The 15,876-nt window shown below is 38.4% G+C and overlaps 2 protein-coding genes across 6 annotated transcripts in view; both read right to left on the reverse strand.

Annotated features, from left to right (window-relative positions):
• Positions 1 to 139: 139 nt before the first annotated feature.
• On the reverse strand, positions 140 to 4,620 carry sinhcafl (SIN3-HDAC complex associated factor, like). Of its 2 annotated transcripts, none has more exons than XM_080884859.1 (6): positions 4,538 to 4,620; positions 3,264 to 3,425; positions 2,838 to 2,937; positions 2,637 to 2,751; positions 1,899 to 2,049; positions 140 to 1,790 (listed from the first exon to the last, which is right to left on the reverse strand). In XM_080884859.1, exons 2-6 carry the CDS (start codon positions 3,389 to 3,391, stop codon positions 1,613 to 1,615), a joined length of 672 nt encoding a protein of 223 aa, XP_080740985.1. In that variant the 5' UTR covers positions 3,392 to 3,425; positions 4,538 to 4,620; the 3' UTR covers positions 140 to 1,612. The 2 variants fall into 2 exon arrangements, with proteins under 2 accessions (XP_080740985.1, XP_080740984.1); XM_080884858.1 differs by having other exon boundaries at positions 1,899 to 2,052.
• An 847-nt stretch (positions 4,621 to 5,467) lies between these two features.
• The window catches only part of dennd5a (DENN/MADD domain containing 5A), a 33,887-nt gene continuing 23,478 nt past the window's right edge, over positions 5,468 to 15,876 (reverse strand). For all 4 annotated transcript variants that reach the window (XM_080884185.1, XM_080884183.1, XM_080884184.1 and 1 more), the window contains 9 exons: positions 13,082 to 13,210; positions 12,443 to 12,564; positions 12,211 to 12,356; positions 9,475 to 9,593; positions 9,203 to 9,384; positions 8,866 to 8,948; positions 7,952 to 8,075; positions 7,443 to 7,611; positions 5,468 to 6,988 (listed from right to left, as the gene is read on the reverse strand). In XM_080884185.1, the coding sequence (XP_080740311.1) occupies positions 6,805 to 6,988; positions 7,443 to 7,611; positions 7,952 to 8,075; positions 8,866 to 8,948; positions 9,203 to 9,384; positions 9,475 to 9,593; positions 12,211 to 12,356; positions 12,443 to 12,564; positions 13,082 to 13,210 (1,258 nt within the window). In that variant the 3' untranslated portion in view covers positions 5,468 to 6,804. The remainder of the gene's footprint in view (positions 6,989 to 7,442; positions 7,612 to 7,951; positions 8,076 to 8,865; positions 8,949 to 9,202; positions 9,385 to 9,474; positions 9,594 to 12,210; positions 12,357 to 12,442; positions 12,565 to 13,081; positions 13,211 to 15,876) is intronic.

The following is a 15,876-nucleotide window of genomic DNA, read 5'->3' on the forward strand; positions in this document are numbered from 1 at the left end:
CAAAAAAAAAAAAGCTTATTTTCCAGCTTAAAAGGAAGCAGCATTTCTCCTTTTAATAAGAATCATAAACATGTTCAGCATTTAACAACCCTGCCGCAGAAGATAATATATTAAGCAACTTTACAGAGCATTGCCTGTCAATTCTTTTAGTTTGAGACCACTTATAATTATGTAAAAAAAACAAAAAAAAAGCAACCGTTATCACTGCAGTATTAATTAGAGACAGTATAGCAAAAAACTGCAATCTGAGCATTATTTTTGACATGACAAAGACAAGAATGATTGTGAGACAATGACTTAGGACAATTAGAAAAAAAAATGCAACATTATTGCTAAAATAATGCATGCTTTTTACAAGCCAATTTTGGTTGAGCAAGGATCCATCGCTTTACACCTGAAGTAGCAAAAGCGACGGACGGCCCCAGAGCACTTCTCACATTCAAAACGTCTGCATAGTTTGAACTTTGACAGTCGCAGCCATGACAAACACATTTCATTAAAAGCAATTTTTTTGAATGGTGATAATGGGAGCTAAAATGTAAAGCAACTTCAAAAGATGAATCACACAGGAGGAGGAATGTTGCTGCTCACTGTTGTGTTTAGAGAAATGTATCTGATCAAAGAGATGTGAACAATGTGAACATGTGGTAAAAAAAGCCCGTTCTTTTCTTCTTGTTGTTAAAGTACATGTTTTAACAATGTTGGGACACACAAAAGCATTTTCTTTTTTTTCTTTTTTAAACAGACGTAGTGGTTTTCTATTCCTGTTATTGTTTAAAAAAAAAGTTTCGATGTTCCAACAGCCAAAATATTGTATTTACAAAATCCACTAAAAAACAAAATCAAAAAGCAACAAACAGGGATGTACTGCATGCATGGTCGAACCACATCTATCAGTTAATGTGCACACACTGCTGAACAAATTTAAAATGGAGTGTTTCAAACTTGTGGCATGCTAAAGCTGTATACATGTCCAAAGATTACGTGTTCTCATCTATATACACATATTAAAAGATCATTAAATCGATAAAGAACAGTTATACTAGTGATCCCCGGTGTCAGGAAAAAGCCATTTTTGTATTAAAAATAAAAAATAAAACAAAAATTCAAAGATTCATTTGCACTAATAGACAAAACATAGCAAAATGTTGAAGTCACGCCACTCACAAAAAAGCTGGTGTCTTTCATTTACACACAATTTGACAACTAATGAAAAACAAAACAATCCTGATATGTATAAAAAAGGTGACAAAGTATTTACAGAAGGATGATCATGTCATAAAAACAAAAATTATAATCCAGAGTCAAAAGCAGAGCTTTAGCAAAATTTGTCTCCTCATCCTATAAATAACACTAATGCCTTTAAGGTTTTTTTTCCCCATTTGTGCTTTCTATAAAAAAAATAAAAAGGAAGGAAAGTAAGAAAAATCAATTCTTTACAAAAAATCTTAAAAAATACCTATATAAAAAGGAATATTACAAAGGAAAAAAGGTCTACATAACTGTCTATGGGAAAGAGGAGGAGCAGAAATGAGAGGTCTACCACTGGAGACAAATCCAGGTGGATGCCATGGATAACCCCAACAGGGAAATTCAACAACAACAATAGCATTCACCAGGTTTCTTTTATGTCTTCTGGGTGTTGTGTGTCCGGCAAGTGTGTGGCCACTTGCGTGGGCGATGTCAGTGTCTTCTGTTTTTTGGAACTGCAGCAGGGCTTGAAAAGCCGGGGATCAATAATCACCTCTCCAAACCGACCCTTGTAGACAATCCCACAGCACACCTTTTGTCTAAAAAGTTAAAAGGTGAAAAGTTACTTAAACAATGCTTAATCTTTTTTTTCCGTTTTGAAAAAGATATAAATTTTTTTTCTTCAGTGTAGTCAACGAGTAGCTTGCCTTTTCCAGTAGGAACGGTCCAAGAAGGAGAAGATAGAGGGAGCTGAGCGTCTTTGCTTGGACTCTATGTCTGAGCCATCATCTGACTGGTTGCTGTAACTGGGAGACTGGGCAGGAGACACGCTGGAGGTCGTGCTGTGTGCATCAGAGTCTGCTTAGGAAAAGGGAATATATTAAATATTATCATATTTACATTTGTTTGGTAAGGTTCTGTTGAATTCTAAATATTTTAAGACAGTAATTTAACCGATCACTTATTTAGCAGAAAGTTAGCCACCATTTCTAAAACTGATCGAAACTTTTACACTTCATGGTTCAATGACTGTTTTTGACAGCAAGTCATCACTTTTTGGATTTTAGAGGAATGAATTTGCTTTTTTTGTCCTACTACACAGTTACACATGATTATATTATTATTAGTTTTTAAATAAAATTTGATCAGTGAATGACATTTATCCAGCACCCAAATTGGCAATTAATTCTAATTAACTTTCAGCCCTGAGATGAGCCTGAAGCTAAACAGCGTGCCCTAACCCAAACAGCCACCAGATGATGCTAGCAGTTGCTTTTAATTAGCCAGAGAAGACAAACATAACAAACCCAAGACTGATGGACAGTGAGAATGAGCTGCAGCTAAAGTGTTTAAAATCAGTTGTTTGAGGGCTAAGAAAAATGTATTCTGCATCTGTCAAGATTACTAAGAATAGATCACGGTTTAATGTTTTTAAAATGACTCACTCTGTCTCTTGAACTTGTGCAGCTTCTTTAGCTTGCTTTTCTTCTTCCCATCTCCATTTTTTATCTTCTTGGGTTTTGTCACCTTAAAGCCTGGACCTGCTCTTGCATCCACCACCTGAATTAGGTTAGACACAACAAGTCAGCAGTCCATTGAATGGGACAAATATGCACTAACAGTACCAATAAGTGGATATAACTTACATGGTTCCAATTTTTTTTGGAGCCAAGAGGCAGCTTTTTCCACCTTTTCACCAGTAAGACACAGGCGTTGCAGATGTCTCCAACACGATCCTCAGAGAGCCTTCAAAGAAAGAAAAAAATACACACACAAAAAAAAAAAAAAAAAAAAAAAAAAAAATATATATATATATATATATATATATATATATATATATATATATATATATATATATATATATATATATATATATATATATATATATATATATATATATATATATATATATATATATATATATATACACACACACACACACACACACATATACACACACATAAAAAAATAAATAAATACATGAGTCATTAATAAAGTATGCAAAAAAGAAAAAAAAACTCAAAAAAAACGAATGCACAGATAATTCAATATGAATAAATGCGAGCTCTTACCCAAAACACAGCCTGAATGTCTCCTCATATCGACTGCTGTCTGTGAATCGAGAACTGGAGGACTTGGTCTTGCAGATGCAACAGCCTTCGTTACTCCTGTAGATCTTTGACTTGTGAAAGCCAAACATAGTCTATTTCTTGGTCGGTGTTAGGGTTAAAATCCTGAAAACGGAAGGAGGAATAAAAATATGAGCACACGATCGGTAATTGTCCCAGTCCCACCTTTTCTAAGCACCGTGGATGTCTGCAGACAGTTGTGCTTTCTACTGCTAAAAGGGGGCGGTCCCTACACGCGCACACATACAGATCTAGGAAAACCCGTCCACAACCTCACAATTATAATAAATCCTGCAAGAAATCACTTTTTTTAAACTAATCGAAACATAAAACTAATAGTGCGCAAACATCTGAAAATGCCCAACTACATTTGGCTAAAGCCGTAACGTTGAGGAATTTAAAGTCAAGTCACGGGAACACCAAAACACCAAAAAAACAAAACAAAAACAAGACAGCACGAACACTAAACGCACGCTATATCGCCATGTTATCGATCGTCTTATCACATAAAGAAGATCTGAGGATCATCCACGCGGATGCGGGTCCGAGTCGGGATCTTAAACTTTCAAGCACAGCTCGGTTAACGTGGGGACGTCACACGAGCAGCGTTTTACACTCGGTAGCAGGCATTAATACCACTTTTCCAAACATCACTGCATGGATTATATATTTTACTATCTAGCAAACGTTAACAAAGTGAGATTGCGAGCGATTACACGTTGTTTATCAGGAGATTGGTGTGCGCTGGGAATCCGAAACAAAAAGCGGGCTGTAAGCGGCGCTTTCTGAAGTGAACAAACAAAAAGCTACCGTGCTATTCGTTAAAATGCGCATCTCTAAATAAGTCATACTTATCAACTCATTGCATTTAGTGAATGTCACTGAAATTTTAACAAAATGCAAAAAGTTGCAACGAACACATCCTTCCCTTTAAATTCAAACTTTTGCCCGCTAGAGCGCCAAATATGGTTCATTGTTGTTAGCCCTTAGCATTCCAGCTAGCCTACTTCGCTACCAGCACCACGCCACGCTCTCGTTCACTTCCACGTTATCCCCATTGTCGAGACTGTTAGTCTTAAACGTTTGGCGCGTGACATATGGAAAAGCACACGTCAGGTCACCACTGCACCACATTACGGCTACTCTTCACGTACATAACGAATAAATAAAATCTCATAAATGTAATATCAGTGGAAGAGACATAAGACTGCACTTACCGAACAAAAACTTTGAATCTTCGCCGTGTTCCTTTCCCGCACTGCGCATGCTCTTACTACAACTGCATACAGCTGGTCATTAGAATACATTTGCATAAAAAACCGGAATGAAAACGCAGAGCTTACATGACCATATAAGGCGTGCAGCCGTTGGGTTTGAACCTGATTCCAACCAATCGCTGACCCCTTCGCGTACTCGCCGGAAGACATGAATTCTGGGAAGCGTAGTGAACAAGCGAGGCGTTGTGCCGTTGTTAGATGTGAACGGACTGTCTTGAAACTCAAAATCCCACAAGGCACATGGCCGAAGCCTTTAAAGAAAAACACCTCTTTGATATGGCGCGAAAGAGTTTGTTTACATTTTCTCAGCCGAGAAAAGGCATTCAGCGGAAATATGAATGTACAACAGCCATTTAAAAGCTATCAAATCAAGACTGCAGGACCTAAAAAGCTCATTCATCTAAATTATACATCTAAATATGCATTTAAGCTTCCCTTTATTGCACATTTTAGTTACTGTAAGCACTTTACTTGAATTCAGGGCAGTAAATAAATTCATTATTTTTTATTTATATATTTATATATATATATATATATATATATATATATATATATATATATATATATATATATATATATATATATATATATATATATATATATATATATATATATATATACATACACACATACATATATATATACACACATACACACATACATACATACATACATACATACATACACTATTATCACTATTAGATTAATCAACAATTCTGTTAAATGTGCCATTTCATTTAAAAAAAAACAAAACAAAAAAAAACCTAATTTCTAAAGCCCAAATTCATATATTTAAGTTTTTCTCTAGCAGCTTGTAAAACTCCAGAGCTCCTGGAGCAAATAATATAAATGTGTTAATGAAAAACAAAATCACCCATTTGAATGCATTACAGAGGCTTTATTCTTAATATATTTTTACACTGTACACTGCTGCTCACTTAGTAAACACTACATTACACCGCTATATCAATAAATGTACAACTGTATTGGAAAACAAAAATATATATCTCCCAAGATGCTTGTGTGTCGGGTCGTACATAGATGGGTACAACACAGTCATTCCAGACGTTGTTGGCACAGGTAAGAAGTCCATCACATATTCTGCACAGTAAAGTGAAATGTCTATAACGGAGGAGGGCCTGGGACCATCTCAAGACGCCCTGATATGGAGTTTACAGGGAGTTTAATTTCTCTTGTGGATATTGCATAGCAAGAAAACATGATGCGAAGGAAGAAAAATAAAAATCAGGAGACGACGGGGGGGGGGGGGGGGGGGGAGACAGTCCTTTTGCTCCTCACATGGGAAGCAGGAGATCATTCCCATCACAGGAAGCCTACTCAGATAATCACAGTTTTTTATGTTTGCAGAAGACAACAGCAAATGTAGTGTAAGAGCTGTAATGATGGCAGGAGAAAGGGGCTGGTTGGAGGTGTTAGCATGAAGGTTGTAGTTGTGATCCAGGTCGCACAAAAAGCAGGGTCGAGCATCTCTTGGAGAACTTTGGGGTTACTTTTCTTAATCGCTGAATACAGGCTTAAAACCACACATACACACACACACACAACAAGGATCTTCATCTCTGCTGAAGGTGCTCCTTGTGAAAGATTTTGCATACTTGTACTTCTATCAGGGAAAGGCCTGAATGTAACAGCCCACGTGGTGAATCACCTAACGCTCTACAAACTTCCCTGTCATACACACACTTACAAAGCATACATCCACATCATTTGCTCTAAGCTCTGCGTTATGACATTGAACTCGGAGTTGATAACAGAGCAAGCAACTTGACCAATTTAACAAAATAATACTGTTTTTTTTTCCCCCCTCTGAAAATATATTAACAGTTTTGATCCCCCACTTTCCCTTAAATATAGCCGTCGCCAGCAGTTCACGATAACGGTGAAAATATTCAGTTTTCAGTAAAACATTATAGCACAAGTAGGTCAATAATGTGTAAATCATGGTTCGTAATAGAAAACATATTTTTAAACATCTAATGGCAACATCGTCAAGGATAAAAATAACAACATATCTGGAAAGGCTCATTGCACTTAATATATGGCAAATGTTAACAGTAGCTTTAATATAAGCCAGAAAGTCTCCTTTGTTCAAGCCTGTTCCTGCATATAAAAGGTTCAGTTATTCTTTTTAGTGGTCCCCAGTGATCGTCCTGGTCAAGTCCAGTGGGTGGGAAACTGGTTTGGCTTTAGATGCCAACACCTTTGACGAGTGAAGCCTCCAGGGTGATGTTGAACTCCTGCAGAGTCTGCAGTACTCTGATCAGAGCGTTTACCAGCGAGCGGTCCTTAATCAGTGCAGTGTCCTCATACATCTGAGAAGTGATCGGACAATCTGCGAGCAGAGCGATCCAGTGATGGAGCAAATGGTCCCTGACAAAAGATGACACATGTGGAGTTAACAGTGTAGCTTAACACGTGATGCAGTTTTCAATAAAAATCACAAGCTGTGGTGGAATAAAAGCAAACTACATTACACTATGCTTAAAACCTGACATCAGTGTATCAGCAAAGACTGTTTTATGTCTCGAGCTTCACTAAGAAGTTTTATTGCATCCACTTTGAACACTCAACTTCCTTTTTGTCCACAAGAATATTAACAGTGTTCTAAATGTTTATTGAGTCCTTTATTTAGTTTATGGACTTTTTCATCTCATCTTTTGTGCGGATGTTTTCTTTTAATGCTTATACACGCTAACAAGCCAAACTAACATAACCTCTCTAATTTTGGCACAGTCACATGTCGATGGGCCCAATTACTCTTATTAATTAATGTGTATTATCTCTTTTTAGATGAAACATTAGCAGCATACGTGGTCCTTCCTACCTTGCGCCCAGACAGACGAGCATTTGGAACTTCCCGTCCTTGCCGATGTTTCTGGGAGCGTTGTTGATGGCGCGCATGAAGCGGCAGAAGTGGCGCACTCTGGTTTGCCAGTTTTCATCCGGGGTCACCTCACGCTGCTCAGCACTTTCAAAGTAAACTTGTGCCTTTTCTGTGGTTTTTTTTTTTTTTGTAAAACAAAGGAGACCACTCAGTTAACAGTTTTTAACAGTATTTAAAACACACACTACACCTGAGAGGTAACAGCAAAACATTGGTCTACTTTAACAAAAAAAAAAAAAAAAAAAAAAAAATGTGAGGCCTCTTTGAAATTAAAGCATTTTTCAATAGAGTAACAATCGATCAACATCAACAGACATTTCCAAAGTACTCGTACACCACAATGTACTTTGCAGATTACTGCAGTTGGTTGTTGTTCTTTATTGGGACACAGGCTTTTTACCGTTTGTCATTCAGTTATGCAGGATGCAAGTACAAGCTTGAGTCCTTACCCAAAAAGTCCCAGATGAAGACATTTTTAAAGAGTCGCGGTGATTTGAAACCGTGCTGGAAAACTTGCTCCAGAGCCCAGACGAGGCCGTACTCCCCACAGAGCAGGAGGGTCAGGCTGCCTCTCTGTGGAGAGAGCAAAAACACATGCATGCATTTAGAGCTCGTTTCAAGTTGCCTCAAAATTGCTGACTGTTTTTTCCTGAAAATGCCAATTTAATGGATCAGCTATCCCATTAAAATGCCAAACCACCTTCCAAATATGTTGCAGGAACAGACAATGGAAAGGATCATTACTCAACAGCTTTCTCTGTGGTCATATTTAAATGAATGAGAACTCCAAAACATTTAAATCATCATTAAACTAAGAGACCATATACACACACACACACACACACACACACACACACACACACTATAGTAGGACACACGGGAGAATACAAAGCAGACTTCAACGTTATTGTTCTGTTGGTGTGTTAAGGAGGTAGAGCAAAAGTGAAGGGGAATTCCCAGTAAAAAAAAATCCTTTGAAACTATAATGAATGACTTTTAAAGCCTGTAATCAGCAGCTAAGTTACAACACACTTTAAAAATCTTCAATTGCAGTTCTCCTTCTCCACCTGCCCGAGTATGTAATAATTATCAACATTCAAGTTCTATTTTAGTTCCTCCAGAAGAGGAAAATTAACAGACAGCACTCTAGGTCAAAATAATAATAATAAGCTAAATAAGATCATTAAAAAAAAAAAACAAAAAAACCCAGCACAAATCCCTCTTTTTTATATTTGAACTATAATACAGGCAGAACAGTTACTGAGGGGGGCTGGGGCCACCGGAGCAGACGGCTGCTTTTTTCCCCATTTGTGATGAATAATAGAAGTACATGTTTGGGCCTGTCTAGACTGCCGTCTCTCACCTCCTTCTCTGGCTTGTGGAAGTGCTTTACAATCCCATTGATGGCCTCTCCCACTCCCTCCTGGATCTGACCTGTGTTTAGCTCTGGATGAAAGAAGAAAAAAAAAAAAAAAAAAGTTCAACAAAGATACTGAGAGACAACACAAGCAGACACATGACGGTAACTCCCAATCCAGGTTTAAAACAATTTGTCGTTGTGTTTTCTCGTTCAGGCGTTTTTGGGTCGTTTCTTTTTTTTAAGGCAAGATTTTAATCATTAGCAGGTGAGGAACAGCTAAATCCCACATCAAAGGGGTTTTTTTTTGTTCTTTGTAGAACAAAACGCTCTACAAACTCACTTGGTTTGCTGTTTGGCGAGATGGTAACAAATCTCCTAATCATTCCCGGGGACTGCTGCATGGGAGGTGTGCGGCACATCCGTTCATCGTTCTCCGAGCTGGGGGTCATCAGCTCTCCCACCAGGATCCTCTCCAGGCTGCCGTCATCCACGCCCTTCCCCAACCAGCGGCCGCACGGAAACCTGTGAGATGAGCACGCCGAGTCGATTTTTTGACAACCAACTGGCCAAATCGGTATCGGGTTCATTTTTCCACCAGGCGGTAATGCTTACTTGTAAGTGTGCCCCGTGATCTCGTTGCGGACCACAACACACTCCACCAGCCACTTCGCATAGAGCCCTGTGTTATCATGACCCATCTGCACTGTGGTGAGTTTGCCCAGGTTCTGGCACTGAGACAGAAGGACCCAGATTAATGTCAAACACCCAAACAAAAAAAAAAAAAAAAAAAAAAAAAAAAAATCACATTTAGACTACAGAGTTTCTAAGATAAGATACACAATCTTTTTTCCAGAAGACATGAAATTCCTGTGTTAGAGAAGCCAGAACATTAAATAGAATATATATCAAACCACTTTAAATAATCCAACATAACTCAATGATACACACTTTGTTAGCTACACCTGCAGAACTTCTTGTTAATGCAAATATCCAAGTATCATATGGCAGCAACTCAATGCTTTCAGGCAAGTAAACATGGTCAAGATGACCTGCTAAAGTTAAAACTGAGCATTAGAATTGGCTAAAAAGATGATTTAAGAGACTTCTGCTGGTCTGAGCATATCAGAAACTGATCTACTAGATGGGTTATTCTTAAACAACCCAAGGTTTAGAGCACAGGTCTGAAAAAGAGAGACTACTGAGTGAGCACCAGTTCTGTGGGTGAAAAAGCCTTATTGACCCCAGAGGTCAGAGGAGAATGGCCGGACGGATTTGAGGTGAGAAGGAGGAATTAATAAGTCATATAGTGATATTTTTACAACAAAGGTATGCAGACGAGTGATTTTTGGACGTACAACATGTCGAACTGTGAAGCAGATGGGCTCCAGCAGCAGAAGACAACAAAAGAATGGAAAAATGTTGCCTGGTCTGATGAGTCTTTTGCTGCAATATTCAAATAGTAGGGTCAGAATTCGACATGAGCAACATGAAAGCATGGATCCATCCAAACTTGTATCAGTGGTTCAGGCTGCTGGTGGTGGTATAATAGTTAGAAGGATATTTTCTATATTGACCCCGATACAAAGTGTGTACAGTGATCCCTCACTATAACACTGTTCACCTTTTGCGGCCTCGTCGTTTGGCAGATTTGTTTTTTTGTGTGCAATTTGCATGCTTTTTAATTTTTTTACAGCACATTTTTAATCAGTCTCCTCTGTGCCACGTCTCCTTTACAGTACAGAATGCGTTCAGCTTGTCAAATTTACATAAATCTTCGATCGCTAGCAGTGTTACTCTGAAGTGCTGTACTGTATGTTTGTAAGTGTTCTCCCCAACATACACAACAATGTCAATGAAACGTTTTGCACCGTCAAAGGCACCTGCGGTAGTGAGAGGTTTTACAGCCTTAAAACATCTATAATAATTTAAAAAAAGTTGGCTACTTCACAGATTTCACCTATCGCGGGTTATTTTTAGAACGTAACTCCCGCAATAAACAAGGGATCACTGTGTTGTAAAATGCACTTAAACTGACTACTCAAACGGCCTCCACAGTCACCAGATCTCAATCAAATATGGGGTGTGGTGGAACGAGAGAGTCACATCAGAGATGTGCAGCTGACTAATCCGCAGCAACCGTGTGATGCTATCATGTCATAATGGAGGAAAATCTCTGAGGAATGTTTTTAGCACCTTGTTGAATTTATACCATGAAGATTAAAGACAGTCTTGCAGACAAAAGGGCGTTCGACTAGTACTAGGCAAGGTGTGACTACAATACAGGAGGTTAAGTAAAATTTTAAATAAAAAAGCTGAATATAATACAATAAAGTAAATAAGCTTAAAAATATAAATAAAGAAAAATCAATCAGAATAAAAATCGCTTGCTAAATATAATAAAAACCAGCACAGCAAATGTCAGGTGGCATTAAAGTGACTGAGTATACAGAGAGTGTAAAGTGTAGTACACAGTGCAGGGTTGAAATATAGCTAACGAGATGAGAGAGCAGATAATTCTTTGCTAGAAAAACGTGTTGCATGTGAAGAGTCATTGCACGAGGTATGAAATATTTCCTGTGTCTATCTTTATTGAAGTGGAGCTGAACAACTCTGTGTTTACATCTCTGGCTTCTTTGCACAGTTGGAGGAGAAACGTTTGAAACAAAAACACCATTTCACCAAAACAGTGTGGCAGAGAAAACAATGGCAGTCAAATTGTTACCTGTGCAACTCATCCAGCAGCACAACTGATTGATTTTAGCATGAAGTGCTGTGAAACTGGACATTTTTCCTAGAGTAAGCAATTTAAATCAGAAGTCTCAGAGTTTGTGTGCCCAGGGGTCTTTCATCAGGGAGAGTTTCTAGGGACTCATCATTGTAATCCAGATAAAGCTGGTTTGCCTTTGAGTCACATGCTTGCTGCCAATTACTCAGGCCACACAGGACTTAGAACAGTTTGGGAGAAATTACATTTGATGAGTTATTTATGACAGATGGTCAGCTTCTACTAGAGAGAGCAATAACTGTTTTATTAGTGCAGTTCACATTTGTATACATGCACTTTTTAATGATAGACCACTGTTTTATTATATTATAAGTGGATTACTTTGTGGACCCTTCAGCTATTGCTTGCAGATATCAGCTGATATCAAGTCCCTGGGGTCCAAATTTGATAACCATCGATTTAGATAATATGGTTAGTAACAGAGTTGTATTTCTTTCCATCTGTGCTGCTTTCTTCCCTAATTGCAACACTTACTTTTTTGCAAATTTACATACTATATTATCCAATTAAGAACCCAGTTGTAATGCAGTGGAATTGGCCTTTATAGGAGAATTAATACCAACCTCAAAAGTAATCTCCAGAGTATTTCTGGGGACCTGCAGGACTCCGGTCTCCGCCAGCTCACCAGAAACACACACCCAAGGGTTGGCTGTGAACATGGAGCCACCCAACTTCTTACTCGGAACAACCACCACGTGGTAGGGGATCACTGAGAGGCAGAGGGAAAACAAAGGTTACACAATGAACTGAAATCCATAAAAGCTGGTTGTTCACGGAGTACAGGGTCAGGCTCACTGATGGTTGTGAAGACGTTGGTGAAACAGAAGTAATCCACAGCATTAAAGGACAGGAGGTGGTAAAGAAATTGCTCCTTCTCATCGTCACAGCGCAGGAAGGCGTAGCGCTTGTATAGTTTCCTAAAAAGAAGAAGATTGTTAGAGAAATTAAATAATTTCTGCTACGATTACAATTAAAAGATAATAATGCCTTGGTATATACAAGCACAAGACATGATCATTTTTGAGGTAAATGGATGACAACGTGCACACTGTTTAGCATTAGGTGAAATAAATACCACTGTAAGGTCAATAAAAGGCAGACAGAAATCCCCTGACCCACTTTAGTACTCGGATATCAATTATGAAGAAAACTGTGAATTATTTATGTAGAGGGGAACTATAGCATGATGCTCTGAAATTTCAAGAGACTTAATGCATTATAAATGGTTAGATCACATCTTCATTTCATATGACACAGACATTGCTTCACAAAACAAAGAAAGAAGGTCAGATGAGCACACACAGCAGGGAGAAAAACAAATCCAAAGATCTTTAATCTGCATCAGCGTGACTTATTGCAGTTGTTCTGACAAATAGTGACCCTGCGATAAATGGAAGCACATATAAACTCTGCTGTTTGTGTCCTTTTGCTCACTTTGTAAGCTCGTGATCTGAAAGCAGCTGCTTCAGGTGTCTGGAAAGGAGCTTCTTCTCCATAGAGAGACGAACCCAGGCTCGGGCCTTGCCCACATCTGTCTTAATCTCGCTTATGTTCTGAATGTGCCTGCAAATAAAAAATAACAACAGATTTAGAGATTAGAGGGAGGAAGAACTGATGCTAGATATCAGACATAGAAAAATTTGATTCCTGCAGTGTCACAGAAGTGCAAGGATAGGCAATACTTCAACATATTATCAACAATTTCCAGTCAATTTTATTCATATAGAACCAAATCACAACAGAAGTCTCCTCAAGGTGCTTTATATTGTAAGATAAATACCTTACAATAATACAGAGAAAGCCCCAACCATCAAACAATCCCAATGAACAAACACTTTGAGGACAGTGGGAAGAAAGAACTCCCTTTTAACAGGAAAAAACCTCCAGCAGAACCTGGCACAGGGAAGGGCAGCCATCTGCCGTGACAGGTTTGGAGTGAGAGGACGAAGAGAGCCAGAGATGAATAATAATTCATGATTAAATGCAGAGTGGCGTGTAAGCACATAAAGAGTGAAGAAGAACTAAAAGTCTGATATCTGACATGAATATATCTTGTTTGCTCTCAGTGGAACAACCAAGGTGATATGAATGGATTTATACAGGTGAACACACAAGTGTGTTGTCTAAATTTAACTGTGTAAACCTAAATTAATTTCCGCCAATCTGGAAACCAAGCTGCCATCGCCTGATGATTTACTGTCTGGGGGCAATGGACAAATGTTTCCAGGCTCCTGGTGTAGCTACATATTTTCCAGATAAGAGATACTTTATATCAGGCCGAAGACCTCCTGCTCAGTCCAATCATGTTTCCAGTCATTTCTTTATAAGAAGACTTTTTTTTTTTTTTTTTTTTTTTTTTTTTTTTTTAAGTGAATAGAAAGCTAAATAGCTAATACACAAAAATGCATTCTTGCTCTCTGTACAGACCTTTTGATTGTATGTAGCCAAAGTTCACACTCACGTAGTTGTTGCACATTTATATGCAGAATCTTCTTAAAGAGATTCAGATTCAACAATTCAACTCAAAGAAGGAAGCAGATATAAACAAATGTTGATGTTTAAAAAGCTTCAGCACCCTAAAAGAATATTAATCTATCAACAGTGTAAGAAACTGACAAATGAAAAGGCTGTATTAATTAACTAAAAAAATAAAATTTGAAAAAATTTCAGCATTGCCTTTCCCAGTCTGACAGATAATTAAATACAAAGTGTCCTGAGATGCTGTGACCTGGCTCTGTGTAAATAAAACTGTAACTGATGCCGTTACACACAGACCAAAGTCTGTCTCTGTTCGCCCCATGTGATGTTTCCGCCGTGGCCGTCTCGCCCCCGCGCCATCGCTCCGAGCCACTATCACGTCTCTGACGTCCAGACACATTTCCTTCCACTCCACTTGTGCCATACGCGCTTCTTCTCCACCTTCCATCCCCCTCCCCGTCTCCACCCTCCACGCCCAATCACGTCAAGTAACCCAGTTTTCTGTGCTCGTTATCGCCATAGCAACAGTGGGAAACACCTACTACATGAAATGTTATTATTAAACGCACTGCAACACACGCGAAGCTTTAAAAATGTGAGATTAACTCCCTGTTAGGATTAAATGAAGTATTATGATGGTGGTTGCCTCTTTGCCACCGTGTCTGTGACTGTGCCGTCAGACGTTTACGTGAATGCGGAGGAGGCTCCATCCACCAGTGCGGAGTCGAGCTGCATGTTTGTGCCCCAAGTTGACCCCTCCTCTCCTTTCCACTCAGTCAGACTGGCGGGAGGTCTGGTAATTAGGCTGGAAGTAACACGCTGTTACACATACACACACACTTACGCTGTGTCGTCTTCAAACAACGCAACCCCAGACTCCTCAACCCTGGCTGGTTATGGTGGGTAAACATGACGAAAGTGATGCAGACACACACATACATGCATGTTGAAGCATGTAGATATAGAGCTGTCGATGATGTTAAAACTCTTGGTTTTTAAAAAGAATAGACCAGATGACAACATTTTGATCAAACTGGGGCAACAAGGCTGGCCTGAGGGTCTGGGATGGTGATCAGTGAGGGTTTTTCTGTATGTCGTGTCCTCTCTCCATCTTATGCAGTCTCATATCTCACGGGCTCCACAAAGGTGAAACTGCTTTTTGTATAACACGACTACTACGGACAAAATACTCACCTTTATGCCTTTTTTGTTTTTAATATGAGAGTCTACACATGTATATATGAACTGTATAATTATGTGGGATGCATATTTATAGGTTATTTTATTTAATTTTGTACTTTATTTGAATTTTTCTGTACTGCCTTTTTCTGGACCTTTGCAATCCTGGATTTTTCTAACAGCTTACAAATTATCTTTATTTTGTTATTATTATCATTAACTAAAACATACAGTTATAATATGCATAGCAGAGGTGGATCTGGATGTTCAGTGCAGTGGTAGGAATTAAAAAATAAATAAATAAATTCTGATTAGAAAAATAACATCACAGCATTTAAGCAGAATTACTTCATGCTTTTGTTTATATCGTAAAAGTAATAAGAAAATCCTTCTCTAAATATAAATGCTATTATATTAAACTAATGGTATTCCTGCAAATACTGCTGGTTTTATAGTATTTTGTTTGGAGAGACTATAGTAATAATGTAACCCCACAGTGAAATCTGCAAGTTTTATGTGTGTCTTATTTCAGGATATTGGAATTTTGGACGCATGAGGATACACAGGATCAG

The sequence above is a fragment of the Rhamphochromis sp. 'chilingali' genome, assembly GCF_963969265.1.
Source record: "Rhamphochromis sp. 'chilingali' genome assembly, chromosome: 6".
Classification (NCBI taxonomy): Eukaryota; Metazoa; Chordata; class Actinopteri; order Cichliformes; family Cichlidae; genus Rhamphochromis; species Rhamphochromis sp. 'chilingali'.

Coding starts and splice junctions, on each gene's coding strand:
- sinhcafl (XM_080884858.1), bottom strand. CDS start 3,391: ATGTTTGGCTTTCACAAGTCAAAGATCTACAGGAGTAACGAAGGCTGT. Junction 2,053..2,636: donor GCACAAGTTCAAGAGACAGA/GTGAGTCATTTT, acceptor CCTTTTCCTAAG/CAGACTCTGATGCACACAGC. Junction 1,791..1,898: donor GACCGTTCCTACTGGAAAAG/GCAAGCTACTCG, acceptor TTAACTTTTTAG/ACAAAAGGTGTGCTGTGGGA.